Source organism: Coenobita brevimanus, chromosome 59 (assembly GCF_032717465.1).
Source record: "Coenobita brevimanus isolate Jiangsu-jjx chromosome 59, ASM3271746v2, whole genome shotgun sequence".
In the NCBI taxonomy this organism is placed as follows: Eukaryota; Metazoa; Arthropoda; class Malacostraca; order Decapoda; family Coenobitidae; genus Coenobita; species Coenobita brevimanus.
The window spans coordinates 25,901,740-25,917,931 of NC_137012.1; the positions used below are offsets into that span (position 1 = coordinate 25,901,740).

At 44.8% G+C, this 16,192-nt stretch overlaps 1 protein-coding gene across 1 annotated transcript in view; it reads left to right on the forward strand.

Annotated features, from left to right (window-relative positions):
• LOC145402932 (cell adhesion molecule 3-like) overlaps nucleotides 1–16,192 on the forward strand; it is a 182,969-nt gene that overhangs the window by 161,748 nt on the left and 5,029 nt on the right. The window contains exons 3-4 of the mRNA XM_080274827.1: nucleotides 5,943–6,062; nucleotides 7,453–7,586. Of these exons, the coding sequence (XP_080130953.1) occupies nucleotides 5,943–6,062; nucleotides 7,453–7,586 (254 nt within the window). The remainder of the gene's footprint in view (nucleotides 1–5,942; nucleotides 6,063–7,452; nucleotides 7,587–16,192) is intronic.

Genomic DNA, 16,192 nt, shown 5'->3' on the forward strand with positions numbered 1-16,192 from the left:
CCTCCCCTTCATCTTCTTTCTCTTCCTCTTCACTTCCTATGTAGTTCATATTCTCTTCTCCTTCTCTACCCTCTTTCCTCCTAATTCTCCTCTATTATGTCTGTTTATCATCTTCCTTCTTCCTCTTTCGCTTATTCTTCCCCACTTCCCTTTCCTTTACCTCATTATTCTCCCCTCTTTTCCTATTACCTTCTTCCTTTTTTTCCTCTCCCACCCTTGCCTTTCCATAATTTTCTTCCTTCACCACTCTTTCCCCTTTCCTCTTCCTCCTTCCACCTCCTCACCTCTCATTAGTCTCCCCATCTCTGTCGTTCTTTCTTCCTTTTTCTTTATGCTTTTCTGTCTTCCTACGTCCTTTTCTGCTCTTAATCCCTCCTCCTCTTCTCTACTCTCTTCCTTTCAATCTTTCTTCTTCCCTCATTTCTCACTTTCTTTAATTTTTTCTCTCAATCTATCCTCTTCTCTCCCACTCACTTCTCTCTCTCTCTCTCTCTCTCTCTCTCTCTCTCTCTCTCTCTCTCTCCATCTTTTACCTTCTACTCATCCTTCCATTTTTCTTCGTTCATCATTCTCGCTTCCCCTCCTTTTCTCCTCTTCTGTATTTTTTTTTTCATTCTCTTTCCCTTTATTTCCTTTATTCATTTCCTCTAAAATCCCCTTATTTATCATTTTAATTCGTCTTTACTTTTTCTTCCTTATTATCTCAGTTTATCCTCTCTTTCCTGGTCTAGCTTTTCTTCTCTTTTTTAAATCCTTCTTCATTTCTCTTCTCACCAGCTCTTCGTTTTACTCTCTCTCTTTATTTTCACTATTTTTCAAGGTCTGTTTAGTATTACCTTCTCCTCTTGCAATTCCTTCAGTCTTTCCTTCTTATCTCTCTCTCTCTCTCTTCGCATTCTGTTCGTCCGTCCGTCCGTCTGCCTGTCTGTCTCTCTCTCTCTCTCTCTCTCTCCCTCTTCCTTCCCGTCTGTCTTAGCTCTTTTCCTCCCTAACCCCACTATCATCTTTTCCTTCACTGCTGTCTTCCTCTCTTCCTCTTCTTCCATCTATTCCTCCCATTTTACCTCCTCTTTTTCCTCTTTTTTCTTCATTCACCATCCTGTTGCTTTTGTCTATTTCCTCTTTCGTCTGTCTTTACATTTTTCTTCATCCACTTTAATTTTTCTTCTTTCTTTAACTATCTATCTATCTATCTATCTATAGCCCGACGCCCTAATCCCGCAAAGGGTGGCCGCAGACAAAACGCCTCCAAGTCACTCTGTCACCCACCATTTGACTCCCCTCCCCCCAACTCACCCCCCCCCTCCCTCATATACCTCTCAACTCCATCCCTCCACCTCATCCTCGGTCTACCCCTCCCTCTCCCTCCCTCCACCTCACCTACATACACCCTCTTAGTCAGTCTTTCATTCTCCATCCTCTCCACATGTCCAAACCATTTTCTTTAATTATTCTTTATTCATTATCAATCATCTTCCTTCCCTTCCCCCTCTCATATGCTTGTCCATCTTCATTATCATCCCTAATTTCACCTTCCTTCTTTACTCTCTCTCTCTCTCTCTCTCTCTCATTTATTCAGTCAATTATTTCTCTATTACCTCTTCTTTCCTTCCTTCTTTCTTATGCACATTCCTTCCTTCCTTCGTCTCTGTCATACCACTTTCCTTCCTTCATTCTCTGCTCCCTGTTGCTCCTTCCTTCTATCTTTCCTTTTCCTCAAGCTTTCTCTGTTCTCTCTGTCACCTCTCCCTTCTTCCGCCATTCTGTCTTCTCTCTAACCTTTCTATCGCCTCTCCTACCACCTTTTTCTATCTCCTCTGTCTATCACCTCTCCCTTCTTCCGCCATTCTGTCTCTCTCTAACCTTTCTATCGCCTCTCCTACCACCTTTTTCTATCTCCTCTCATTTCTTCCGTCGCTCTGTCTTTTCCCTCCAATCTTCTTCCTTCATCCCGTCTGTCGCTTGTCCTCTTTTTTTCTTGTTTCTTCACTGTGTCTTTACCACCTCTTACCTCTTTATTAGAAATACTTCCTTTATTTTTATTACTCCTTGTGTTTCGTTTTACTCTCATTCTTTCCCACTGTCTTACTTCCCCTTTCCTTCTTTCTTTCTCTCCTTCCTTCCTACTTTCCTTGAATTTTCAGGACACTTCACTCATTTTGTCTCTCCTCCTCCTCCTCCTTCTTCTCCTCCTCAACATAAATATCCTCTCTCCATCTCCCTCTAACCCCCCCTTCTCTCTCTGTCTCCCCCCCCCCCGTTTCTTTTTCCTTCTCCTTGACCTCTTCATCTTTTTCCTCCACACAAATATCCTCTCTCTCTCTCTCTCTCTCTCTCTCTCTCTCTCTCTCTCTCTCTCTCTCTCTCTCTCTCACTCTCCTATTCACCTATCATCTTCTATTTTTCTTTCTACCGCATCACTTACCTCTCTCTCTCTCTCTCTCTCTCTCTCTCTCTCTCTCTCTCTCTCTCTCTCTCTCTCTCTCTCTCTCTCTCTCAAAAAGAACAGCTACAGGGTGGTAAAAATTATGTTCCCGCGGTCTACTTGGCAGGGTGATAATTTCCGGGCCTCTAATTTCAGTGAGTGAGAGGTTATGGGGCGTGAGGAGGAGGAGGAGGAGCAGGAGGAGGAAGATGTGATGAAAAGGTTGATGATGATAATGGGTAGAGGTGAGAGGGGAGAGAACGTGGACTAAAGAAGAACGGAAATATGATGATGATGATGATGATGATGATGATGATGATGATGAGGATGAGGAGGAGGAGGAGGAGGAGAACAACAATATAATAATAATAATAATAATAATAATAATAATAATAAAGTGGGATATTAATAAAGAAAATTAATATATATATATACAACTGGAAAAAATAAAGGGAAAGAGGAAGTGAGTAACGAAGATAAGAAAATGATGATGATGATGATGATGATGATGACGATGAAAAACTGAAAACAATGATGACTGATGATAGAGGTGATGATAATGAAGATGAAGAAGATGAGAGGAGTGGGAAGATGAGGAGAAAAAGAGTAAGGAGGAGGAAGAAGAAGAATGGAGAAGGAGGTAAAATGACGATGGAGAAGGGAAAGATAAAGTTAGGAAGAAACATCAGAAGGAAAGAAAACGGAAGAGCGTAAAAATAAGAGGAATGGATATAATAATAATAATAATAATAATAATAATAATAATAATAATAACAAAAATAATAATAATGATGATAAAGAAAATAAGGACATGAAAGAGGAATGAAAAATAAAGCAAAAAAAGCAAGAGGAAGGGGAAGTTACCCTCTCATCTCCACAAAAAACGAGACCCTCTCTTAATTATAGAGAAAATGGGAGTGGGGCTTCCTCACCTCACTCTAGCTCACTTTCTCTCATTTTCTCACTATCTTCCCGACTATCCCATTTAGCGGCTCAATTATGCTCTCTCTCTCTCTCTCTCTCTCTCTCTCTCTCTCTCTCTCTCTCTCTCTATCCACGTTTCTTTCCCTTCTCATTCATTCATCACATTCCCTTGCCATCCCCACACCCATTTCCCCCCCATCCACATCCCTGTCCATCCCCCGTTCCCTCTTTATCCCCACTCCCTCTCCAGCCCCACTCCCACCCATCCCCATCCCTCCCATCCCACTCCCTCTCCCCAACCCCACTCCCTCATTATTTATATCAATCCCCCTTCGCCTCTAAGGTAGCCATATTTGCAGAAGACACGAATATAAGTGAAGAGGCAATTACCAAAGAGGACCCTGAAGAATCCATCCACAGACTACTACTACTACTACTACTACTACTTCTACTACTATTACTACTACTACTAATACCTCTCCAAAAGCTGAAGGAAACGGTCTAGCAGCATCAAAACTAAAAATATAAATGGAACAGCAGATGAAACTTACCCACGTCGACGAAATCATTTTTTTACCTGTTACCTCAAGATGATTTACCTTATTCTTAGGAGGGTCTCTGGGTGTCTTAAGTGGCTATAAAATCTTGCGTAAGAAGCCCTTAAGACGTGGGGTAAGAAGAGACTAAGGAAATTGTAACGGTGTGTTTCGAGTGATTTTTTTTTTTCTTGATGCCAAAATGAAGGACCCACAGCCGGCAAAACTGGTCCTGTTCCGAGAAGTATAATGCACACACACACACACACACACACACACACACACACACACACACACACACACACATACAAAAGCCCTTTCATTTCGCATTATGTTTAAAAGAAAGGAAGTTGTCAGCAAAGGGAAAGACAGAACACTGGAAAGGAAGACAGCCTGGAAGTTGATCAATTGCATGCAGGAAAGACTAAGAGTACATGCCAACTCTTGCATTAGGCAGATGGAAAAAAGAGGGACGAATGTGTGTAGGCAGACGGGTGCTACGAGCCTGTATACGTCACCGAGGAGGGCTGGACAGGGTGCGAACATGTGAGACCAAACATAATTTCGTTACGAGCATTACCCCCTTTCGCCCCCTCCCCCTCTCTCCAAACATGCCCCCCCCCACTATCCTCACCCCACCTCCCCCACTCACCCCTTCTCTCATATGCCTCCCCCGTCCCCTCTCCCTCTTACCCCACTCTCCAAACAATTCTCCCCACCATTCTCACCTCCCCCCACTCACCCTTTCTCTCACATGACCTCCCTGTCCCGTCCATTTCCCCACCCTGCCTCCCCTCTCCTACTTCACCCTTCACTCACCCCACTCACTCCTTCTCTCACATGCCTACCCACTGTCCCCTCACCCTCCCCACTGTGCCTCCCCTCCCCTACTTCACTCCTCACTCACCCCTCTTCCCCACAGACCCAGACAATAGATGGCAGGGTTCACCTAAGTGACGTCAGGTTCAGCTCTCTTTGTTTATGTACTCCCCTTCCCCCATCCTCCCTCTTCCCCCTCTCCCCTCCCCACTCCCACTCCCTGCACCACTCTTACGTCTCCCACCTTCCCTACCCTCCCACACTTTTCTTCCTCCGCCCCCATTCACTTGTTCTTTTTCCTTCTCACTGCCCACAATCACTCTCTTCTTCCTCTACTCCTATTTAACATCTTTTCTTCCTCCATCCCCACAATCACTCTTTCCTTCCTCCACTTATCCACTGTTTTCTTCCCCTAACCCCAATCAATGACTCCCGGACGATAACTTTCTTTTCACCTGTCCCCACTAACTCCCCTCCTTAACTCCCGCTCAGTCACCTGACTTTCCTTAACCCCATTCACTCCCCTCCTCGCCTACCCTCACTCACGCCCCTCCTCCCCTACCCCCACTCACGCCCCTCCTCCCCTACCCCCACTCACTCCCCTCCTCCCCTACTCCCACTCATTCCCCTCCTCCCGTATCCCCACTCAATCACTTTACTTCCCCATCCCAATTCACTGTTTTCTTCCCCAACATCCAGCTAGTCACATTCCTTGCTCTACACCCATTATGAATCACTTTCCTTCACCCATTAATCTGCTCTTTTCTTCCCACACCCCCACTCTTTTCTTCCCACACCTCTACTCTTTTCTTCCCACACCTCCACTCTTTTCTTCCCACACCCCCACTCTGTTCTTCCACACCTCCACTCTTTTCTTCCACACCCCCACACTTTTTTCCCACACTTCCACTCTTTTCTTCCACACCCCCACACTTTCTTCCCACACCCTCACTCTTTTCTTCCCACACCTCTACTCTTTTCTTCCCACACCCTCACTCTTTTCTTCCCACACCCTCACTCTTTTCTTCCCACACCCTCACTCTTTTCTTCCCACACACTCACTCTTTTCTTCCCACACCTTCACTCTTTCCTTCCACACCCCCATTCTTTTCTCCCCACACCACTCTTTTCTTCCCACACCACTCTTTTCTTCCCACACTTTTCTCCCACACCCCCACTCTCTTCTTCCCACACCCCTACTCATCCCCTCTCTTCTTCTCCACAGAACCACACCACAGATGGCAAGGTCCACCTGAGCAACGTACAGCTGGCCTCGTCTGGAAGGTACAAGTGTGAGGTCATACTCGAGAGCCCAGCCTTCCTAACTGCAGACTCCTCCTCGAACATGACCGTCGTAGGTAAGTTAGGGGCAGTTACAGTGAAGTTAGGGGAAGTTACAGTGAAGTCAGGGGCAGTTACTGTGAAGTTAGGGACAGTTATAGTGGTTAGGGGAAGTCACAGTGAAGTTATGTGCAGTTAGAGTGAAGTTAGGGAGAAGTTACAATGAAGTTAGGGAAAGTTACGGTGAAGTTAGGGGCAGTTGCAGTGAAGTTTTGGCAGCTAGTGAAGTTAGGGGCAGTTACAGTGAAGTTAGGGGCAGTTGCAGTGAAGTTTTGGCAGCTAGTGAAGTTAGGGGCAGTTACAGTGAAGTTAGGGGAAGTTACAGTGAAGTCAGGGGCAGTTACAGTGAAGTTAGGGCAGTTAGTGAAGTTAGGGACAGTTACAGTGAAGCTGGGGGAAGTTAGTGAAGTTGGGGAAGTTACAGTGAAGTTAGGGCAGTTACAGTGAAGTTAGGGTCAGTTACAGTGAAGTAAGAGGTAGTTGGTGAAATTAGGAATAGTTACAGTGAAGTTAGGGGTTGTTACAGTGACGTTAGGGGAAGTCACACTGAAGTTAGGGGCAGTTACAATGACGTTAGGGACAGTTACAGTGAAGTTAGGGGAAGTTAGTGGCAGTTAGTGAAGTTAGGGGTAGTTACAGTGAAGTTAGGCGAAGTTACAGTGAAGTCAGTGAAGTTATAATGGTTAGGGGAAGTTAGTGAAGTTAGGGGCAGTTACAGTGAAGTTAGGCGAAGTTACAGTGAAGCTAGGGACAGTTACAGTGAAGTTAGGACGGGTTACTTTGAGTTAGGATAAGTTAAGGTCTTGTGTGTAATCATAACTAAGAGGCCATCCTTCCTAACTTAAGGTATGGGAAGGTATGGTAACTTAGGATTGTGAGAAAAGGTCTTGTGGTTTCTGTGAAGTTATTACACACGCCTCCTCTATTACTGATGTCGTCGGTGAGTTAGAGAAAGTTAGAGATAGATGAAAGTTAGGGAGAGTTAGATGATTGTCTGGGGTGAGCTAGGGAAAGTTAGGACGGGGGCAGGAGCAGTTTAAGCTGCCGTAAGTAAAGGAAAGGTTATTTATGGATAGTTAGACTGTGATACGTTATTGAGAAGTTAGGGCAGCTTAAGAATTATTGTCTGGTTATAACTATGGCTATCCTTCTTAACTGCAGACCCTTCTCTCTCTCTCTCTCTCTCTGCGACTTACAAGGGGTGGGAGGGAGACAGAAACAGGAACAAGATTACATTAAGAAATTATTAAGAAGTTGGGTTAATTTATAATTCTGTGTGAGGTTATAAATGAAAGAGAGAGAGAGAGAGAGAGAGAGAGAGAGAGAGAGAGAGAATGCTATACCTAAATAATTCACAATAATACACGAAAATGCTAACTTTCTTTTTTTTATCTCCCTTTTTTTTAGAGATACCAGAAGACAAGCCTACAATCACCGGCACTCAGCATCAGTATCGCATAGGTGACACGGTTCAACTTAATTGCAGCTCACCTAGGTCATTCCCGCCCGCTGACCTCGCCTGGTTCATCAACGAAGAGAGGGTAAGTGGCTCGTTAAGTGGTTCTCAGTGGTGGTTGGGTCGTTAACTTGCCCCTTAATGGTTGGAGCAGATCTAGTATTCTATTCCACATGCATCCACCGACTCAAAACGCTCCTCCACACAACAACCCATATCCACCCATCCACCCAAAAACTCGCTTCCACCCATCCATCCACTCAAACCTCCACCCTTCCATCCATCCATCCACCAGTCCACCCAAACGTTCACTCATCCACCCTTCTATCCACCCATGCCTCCACCCATCCATCCACTCAAACCTCTACCCATCCATCCTTCCATCCACTCAAATCTTCACCCATCCACCCTTCCATCCACCCAAACCTCAACCCATCCACCCTTCTATCCATCCAAACCTCCACCCATTCACCCACCCAAACCTCCATCCATCCACCCAAACCTCTATCCATCCACCCTTCCATTCACCCAAATCTCCATCCATCCACCCTTCCATCCACCCAAACCTCCATTCATCCATCCTTCCATCCACCCAAGTTTCCACTCATCCACCCTTCCATCCACCCAAACTTCCATCCACCAAAACCTCCACCCATCCACCTCCACCCATCCAATACACCACTCATGGGTGTTGACTTAAGATGCACTGAGATACACATTCGCCACACAATACACCCTGTTGAGAGAGAGAGAGAGAGAGAGAGAGAGAGAGAGAGAAATCCACTTTACAAACCTGATTTAGCCTCACCGCATTTTGACCTGCAGGACTTAGCAATGGCAAACCACACACACACACACACACACACACACACACACACACACACACACACACACACACCACACACACACAAACACACACACCACACACACATACATATACACACACACACACCTACGCCCCTTCCACACACACCCACGCACCCCCACAAAAAAAGAAAATATCCACTTCACAACCCTGATTTAACAAGGCCACAGCGCCACTCACCTCTAGGGAGAACAGAACAAGCCACCTGAACATAATCTGGAAATAACAGCAGAACAGCACATCCCCAAGAGACAAAAAAAAAAAAAAAAGAAAAAAGAAAAATCTAGCCCCACTAAAAACATGAACTCTGGTATTTCACATATTCCTGAAAGCCTCGAGAGAGAGAGAGAGAGAGAGAGAGAAGTATCAAATCACACTCAGTTAATCCGCTGCCGTCACCTTTAAATCCTTCGCCAACCAACAACGACTGATGTGTACTGAGGTAAACATTACTCCCAGGCACACGATGAACCCATACACATAATGGATTATATCTACCTATGGGTAACTGTCTATCTATCTACCTATTTCTCTAAACATTCATAGCTACAATCACAACACACACACACACACACACACACACACACACACACACACACACACACACACAAACACACACACACACAGGCAGAGTAAATGAACACCATCCATCCATCCAAACATGATCCTATCCTGTACTGTTGCATCAGAAGTGTAAATGCCCCGGATCTAGGCTACTTAGTCCAAGCATACAGGGAAAGGGTGACCAGTCAGTCCTCCCCGAGCGGCATTCTATGAGCCACTATCTCCAAACATAACTCTAATCAACCCTTATGAGCTACTTTTCATTTTCCTTTTTTTTTTTTGGGGGGGGGATGCTTAACCCAAAACACCTCCAGGCACCTATTAATCGGTTATATGGTTACTTCCCATCGTAATTAGTTTCACGGAGTACAAGCAACTAATTTGTCATTCAATGTAGAGTCACCCGCAGGTAGTACTTCACCAAATGAGTGGATGGTGTCAACCCCAACCTACTGCCGGAACCAGGACACACCAATTCTCAATCTACATAATTTTTCGGAATCCAGAGGGAGAGAACCATCAAAATTTTTGGTTCCAGAGCCACAGTAACTCACATATTACTTCCCCTGTCAGTGCCAATTATTATTATATTATTTTTTTTTTAATGCAAGGAAGAAGGAACCAAAGGCCAGAAACCCGCAAAAACGTTCCCTCCAAGAAAAAACAAAAACAAGATAACAGAGACCCCAACTGCAGATCCGTGGTAAAAAAAAAAAAAAAAAAAAAAAAATTATTCCACAACTGAGTCAAGTTTGGTCTACAACCTCTCTCTCTCTCTCTCTCTCTCTCTCACCCCACGAGGAAAAAAAAAAATCCATTATATAACCCTGATGTATACTATGCCCCCTCGCCATTATTTATATATCCGGGTCGTGCAGGGGAGATTATCATTTTCTTCACTGATATTTTTCCGCTCGGCCTCTTCCTCTTGCATATTTGGGAGGCGGCCTGGCAACCTCTTAACTCCTGCTACCTATGTTCTTCTTTACTTTACGCATATTCGGTCTCTCTCTCTCTCTCTCTCTCTCTCTCTCACCGCTTTATTTCTTACTTTCCTCTATTTCCACCAACTTGCCATGTTCCATTCAACTACTTCCTGACAAACCTCTCTCTCTCTCTCTCTCTCTCTCTTCTATTTCTATCTACCATCTACTCCTCCCCTCTTTTCTGTCGATCCTATTTACCACATAATTAATCTCCTTCCCCTCCCACACCCATCCCCCATCCTCCCCTCATCTCCCCTTCCTCCCTCTCGCCTCCCACTCCAGTTCTCCCTCCCTCTCCTCTCCCTTTTCTGCCCTTCCCTATGTCTCTCCTCCTCTCCTCACTTTTCCATCTCTCTCTCTCTCTCTCTCTCTCTCTCTCTCTCCATTTATTTATGTCCTTCCTTTCCACTTTCCTCCTCGCTTCTCTTCTCTTCCCCTCCGTTTTAATTCCTTTCCTTCCTTCCTTCTCTTTCCCCTCTCCCGTGGCCCACTCACTCTACATACCTTCCCCTCCCTTCCTCATTTTCCCCTCTTCCTTCCCTTTCACCTTCCTCCCTTATTCCCTCAAGTCTCACCTCCTCTCTCTCCTTCTTCCCCTTCCTCCTTCCCATTTTCTTCAGTTCTTTGTCGTTACTCCTCCTATTCCTTCTTCCTTCACTACCTCCCTGTCTTCCTTCCTCTTCTCCTACCCAGTATATTTCCTCTTTTCCTCACTTCCTCCTTTCGTCTTATCGTCTGTTCTTCTTTATCCCTTTTTTCTCTCGTTCATTTTTCTTCCTTCTATCACTTCCCTTTCCTCCTCTTTCTTCTCCTCCCTCCCCTCTTTCAACTTTCTCCTGCCCCTTCCTCCCTCCCTTCGTCCCTCCCTCTCTATGTAACTCTCTTCTTACCCCTATTCCTCCTCCTTCCCCCCCTCCCCTCTCTCTCTCTCTCTCTCTCTCTCTCTCATGCAATATTGGCCCCAGCTTGGAAAACAGACGACATGCACTTCCTCTTTGCCTTCCACTTCCTCTTCTTTTTCTCCTTCCTCTTCCCCTTTCTCTTCCTCTTCTTTTTCCTCCACATTCCTCATTCTTTTCTTCGTCTTCCTCTTCTTTTTCTCCTTTCTCTTTTCCTTTTTTTTTCTTCATTCTTCCTTGTTCCATTCCTCTTCTTCCTATTCTTCTTCCTCCCCTCACCGCCCATTTTAAGAGTATTTTTCTTCTTTCTATTCCTTCCTCTTCCTCTTCCAGCTTCCTTTTCCTCCATCAGTTCCTCTTATTCTTCCTCTTCTTTCCCTTTCTCATCTACATCCTTCCTCTTCCTCTTATTTTTGCTTTCCCCCCTTCTTCCTGTTCCTCTTAATGTTCACTTCTTTCCCTTCCTCTTGTCCTTCTTTTTTTCTTTTTTCCTCATCCACTGTTCCTCTTGGTCAACCCACCCACATAATACATTTACGCACACGCTTCCTAGTCCACACAAGTAGACGCCATAATACGCACATGAATAAAACGCATATGACGGTAAAGCTTTAAAGTTTTTCTCTCTCTTACTTTATTTTCTTTTTATTATTTTTCTTTTTGCACTAACAGAGACGACAAGTTCAGTGCGTGTCCCTAACTGTGTAACTCACTCACTCATTCACTCGCTCGCTCACTCACTCAATCACTGAATCATGGAAAGTTTTTGAAGGATGAAATATGGCAAGCTGCAACCGTAGAATTTTATAAGCACCACACATGCCTTCCTGCCGCACTCAAAGGGGTGTCTGGGGTGCGTCTTAGGTGCTTTAAGTGTGTATCTAGGGTGTGTCTGTGGTGCGTATCCAAAGACAAGAAGGACAGGTTTTGGGTGAGATGGGGTGGTGAATACGGATCCACTTAGTTTGGTTAAAATGGGATCAAGTGTCTCTGAAAATACGAGCACACTAAAACTCTGTCCCTTCGCCACACACTTCCTTGTTTGTAGGATCTAAAAAAAAATATATGAAAACAAACAGTAATTCTTCTGTTTGGAATTTTCTGTACGCCATCTTTACCACTCATCTCAGTCTTTACTTCCTTCCCTTCGCCTCTTCACATCTTTAAACCCTTCTCTTCTTCTTCTCTCAGCATCATTCCCTCCTCACATCTCTTCCTCCTTCTTGCTTTATTATCCTCTCCTTTCACTCATAGAAAAGATACCACAGTCTTGTTTTAGAAAGGATCATCACGTGCTTTGCTGTTTGCCTTCTCTTGTAATCCTCTCTATTTTCTCTGTTCCTTCCTTCCCATCCTGTCCTCCATCCTTCTCTTCTTCCTTCATTCTTCCATCTTATCGTTCCATCCCTCCTCTCCTCCCTCCCTCCTTCCTTCTGGTCTCTCTCCATCCTTCCCTCTTTCCTTTCTCTCTTCATTCTTCCCTATCGTTCCACTCTCTCCTCCCTTCCTCCCTCCTCCCTTCTTGTCTTCCTTCATCCTTCCTCCTTTCCTTGTTTTCTTCCTTCATTCTTCCCTCTTAACGTTTCATTCTCCACTCGTCCCTTCCTCTTTCCTTCCTTCATCCTTCTCTCTTTCCTTCCATTCTCCTCTCCTCCTTCCCTCTTTCCTTTCCCATCCCGCCATTCTCCCCTCCTTTCTAGTTCTCTTCTGGTCATTCTCTCATTTATTCCCTTCTCTTTTCCCTCTCTTCCATTCCTGTTCTCATTTCCCCTCTTCCCTTGACATACATCTTTCCTTTACATATTCTCTCTCTCTCTCTTTCTCTCCCTCTCTCTCTCTCGCTTCATAAGCTCCGCTCACCCCGCAATCTGTTAAGTTACGTGGGTATATTGAGAGAGAGAGAGAGAGAGAGAGCATAATCCCATCCATATAAAACGCACACTCTCTCTTTTCCGTACACGCAGACAATAAACACACACGCACACAAAGCCGCCTGCCTATGCAATAAAATAAAAGCTTAAAGATAAAACTTAAGCCCCATGTAGGTAGCACACACACACACACACACACACACACACACACACACACGCGCACACGCGCACACACACACACACACACACACACACACACACACACACACACACATATATATATATATATATATATATACACATACATACATACAAACAAAAGCATCATCACACAAAACGCACCCACACCCATGCATGCCCCCTCCTCACACACACACACACACACACACACACACACACACACACACACACACACACACACACATGAAAACAACTCTCGCACACGGACAAATGCATTTATGTACAATATACACACATCCACACACATTTATATATACACATCATGCACAAACTCTCTCTCTCTCTCTCTCATATACATTTTCATACATACTGGAATAATTATGGAAAAATATACAAACACACACATTTATACATACACAACATACACAAACTCTCTCTCTTTCTCTGTCTGTCTGTCTGTCTCTGTCTCTCTCTCTCTCGCTATCGTAACACACACACACACACACTCTAATCCTTGCATTCTGTTTTCTTCTCTGTTCAAACTTTCCCTCTTTTTCGTCTTCCCCTCCTCCCCTTCATTCCTCTCCTCTCTTCTCTACTTTCTTCTCCCTTATTTTCCTCTCCTCTCCTCTCTTCTTTCTTCTCCCTTACTTTCCTATCCTCTTCTCTTTTCCTCCTCTCCTCTCTTGTCCTCTCCTTCTCCTCTTCTCCCCTATATTCCTCTCCTCTCCTCTCATCCCTTCTCTTCTCTCTTCTCCCCTATTCTTCTCTCCTCATTCTTCCTTCCTCTTAAACGCAAGATGAAGAAGCTAGATAGGGTACTCAAAGAAACAAAGGCGTCACAGCCAAACTCTGACCCTGACTCGTGACCTCTGACCTTGACCCCTGACCTTAACCTCTAACCTTGATCCCTGACATTGACCTCTGACCGATCGGCACCAAAATCGGGTCACTTCGTCTCACCCTGACAAACAATGCATAGGTCAGTTTTAATCCCTATCAGATCAAGCATTCACGAGATATCACAGCGTCCTCACCCTTGACCTTATCGCGTGATTCGTATTCTCGTCGGGTGAGAAGGCTCCCTAGCACCTCTTCCTTAGCGATTTATTTCTGGTTATGGCTGGTTAATATCCTTTTGTATACTACTCACGGAGAGGACGGCGACATCAGAAGGATTTATGTAGCACAGGGGAGGACAGTAACAGGTAATAAGCAAAATAAATCGCTTAGGAAATGGTGTTACGGAGTTTTCTTACCTGGCACTTGACTTCTACTCGATCTACATTAAAATCGACCAATATTTAAAATATATATAAAGGTTTTGACACAGAGTTTGACCCAATTACGATCCACACCAGTGCAGGAGATATTTTACATACATACAGGATATACAGGCATAAGAAAATACATACATACACACATACAAACACACATTACACACTTTACATACATAAAAATACATACATACATATATACATACATTACATACATAAAAATAAATACATAAACGCATCAATAGATACTGGCATACAAGCAAATACACATACATTCATACATACAGACAGACAGACAAACACATACATGCTGTACGTACATACATACATATGCTGGAGACATACATATTAACATACACAGATCCATACACAGACATGGGTTTGATGGCAATAGCTAACCCTACGGCGATACGCATGAGAGAGAGAGAGAGAGAGAGAGAGAGAGAGAGAGAGAGAGAGAGAGAGAGAGAGAGAGAGAGAGAGAGAGAGAGAGAGAGAGAGAGAGAGAGAGAGAGAGAGAGAGAGAGAGAGAGAGAGAGAGTGCTATGGAAATACTGTGCTGAAAAGAGACGAAGACAAAAGAAATAAAGGGGGAAGAAAAAGAGGGAGGAGGGCATGGGATGAGTGAAAGAAAAAAAGGAAGGAAGGAAGGAAGGAAGGAAGGAAAGGAAGAAGGAAGGAAGGAAGAGATAGAAAGAAGAAAGAGAAGGAATGAAAGAAATGAATTAAGGAAGGAAGGAAGGGTCATGTTGATGGAATGAAAGGAATGAAAGAATGAAGGAAAGAATGAAAGGATGAGAGTGGTTAAATATGGAGACACAGAATGAAATAAATGAAGAGGTAAAAATTCACACACACACACACACACACACACACACACACAGTAAAAACATTGAGCTTAAAGTGAAAACAACATGGCTGTGTGTGTGTGTGTGTGTGTGTGTGTGTGTAATGGAGGGAATGGATCAGAGAACAGGCAGACAGGCAGAGGCAGGCAGGCAGGCAGGGAGGAAGGTAGGTCGGTTGGAAGATATGGATAAGTAGGTAGGTAGGTAGATAGACAGGCAGGTAAGTAGACAGGTAGGCAGGCAGGGAAAACGGGCAAGTATATTGGTAAGTAGGTAAGTAGGTAGACACGTAAGTAGGTAGGCAGGTAGGTAGGTAGAAGTGTAGGTAGTCAGCAAAGTAGAATAGCAGGCAGACAAAGACAGAGAAACAGGCAGACTGAGATGACTGTTTGAGGTAGGCAGAGAGAGAGGCAGACAGACAGAAATGCATAGAAACTGACAGGTAGAGAGGCAGAGTTTCAGGCAGACAAATAGACAGGCAGACAGGCAGAAAGGCAGACAGACAGGCAGGCATATTGTGAGAGCCACCTGCCCTGATCGACACTACCCCTCCCCCCCCTTGCAGCGTGAATACAGCTCCCCAATACCTCCCCCCCTAGATATTCTCCCCTGTCCTCCCCTAGATATTCTCCCCTGTCCTCCCCTAGATATTCTCCCCTGTCCTCCCCTAGATATTCTCCCCTGTCCTCCCCTAGATATTCTCCCCTGTCCTCCCCATCACATCCCTCCCTTCAATACCCCTCCGCAGTCTGGGTATGGTGAGTTGGGACGACAGTGGGATTTATGAGGGAGACAAAGGGATTTATGGGGAGGGAGATAGTGGGATTTATGAGGGAGGGAGACAGTGGGATTTATGAGGGAGACAAGGGGATTTATGGGGAGGGAGACAGTGGGATTCATGAAGGAGGGAGACAGTGGGATTTACGGGGAGGAAATGGGTGGGGGAGAGATGTATGGAGAAAGGGAGGGGGAAGGGGAGATTAGTAGCCTATTTACGACCCCCCTCCCCCCCAGTCAAGCCCCCCATTTGAAATTCTGGATTTTTTCAATATATTTACACCATGCAGTGGAGAGGGAGTGATGGAGGACGTGAGTGTGGGGTTGGGATTTGTGACGGGGAGTAGGCAGGATAGATGGAAAGGGGGGAGTTATAGGGAGAGGGGATTAATGAGGAGGGAGGATTTATAGGGAGAAAGGATTA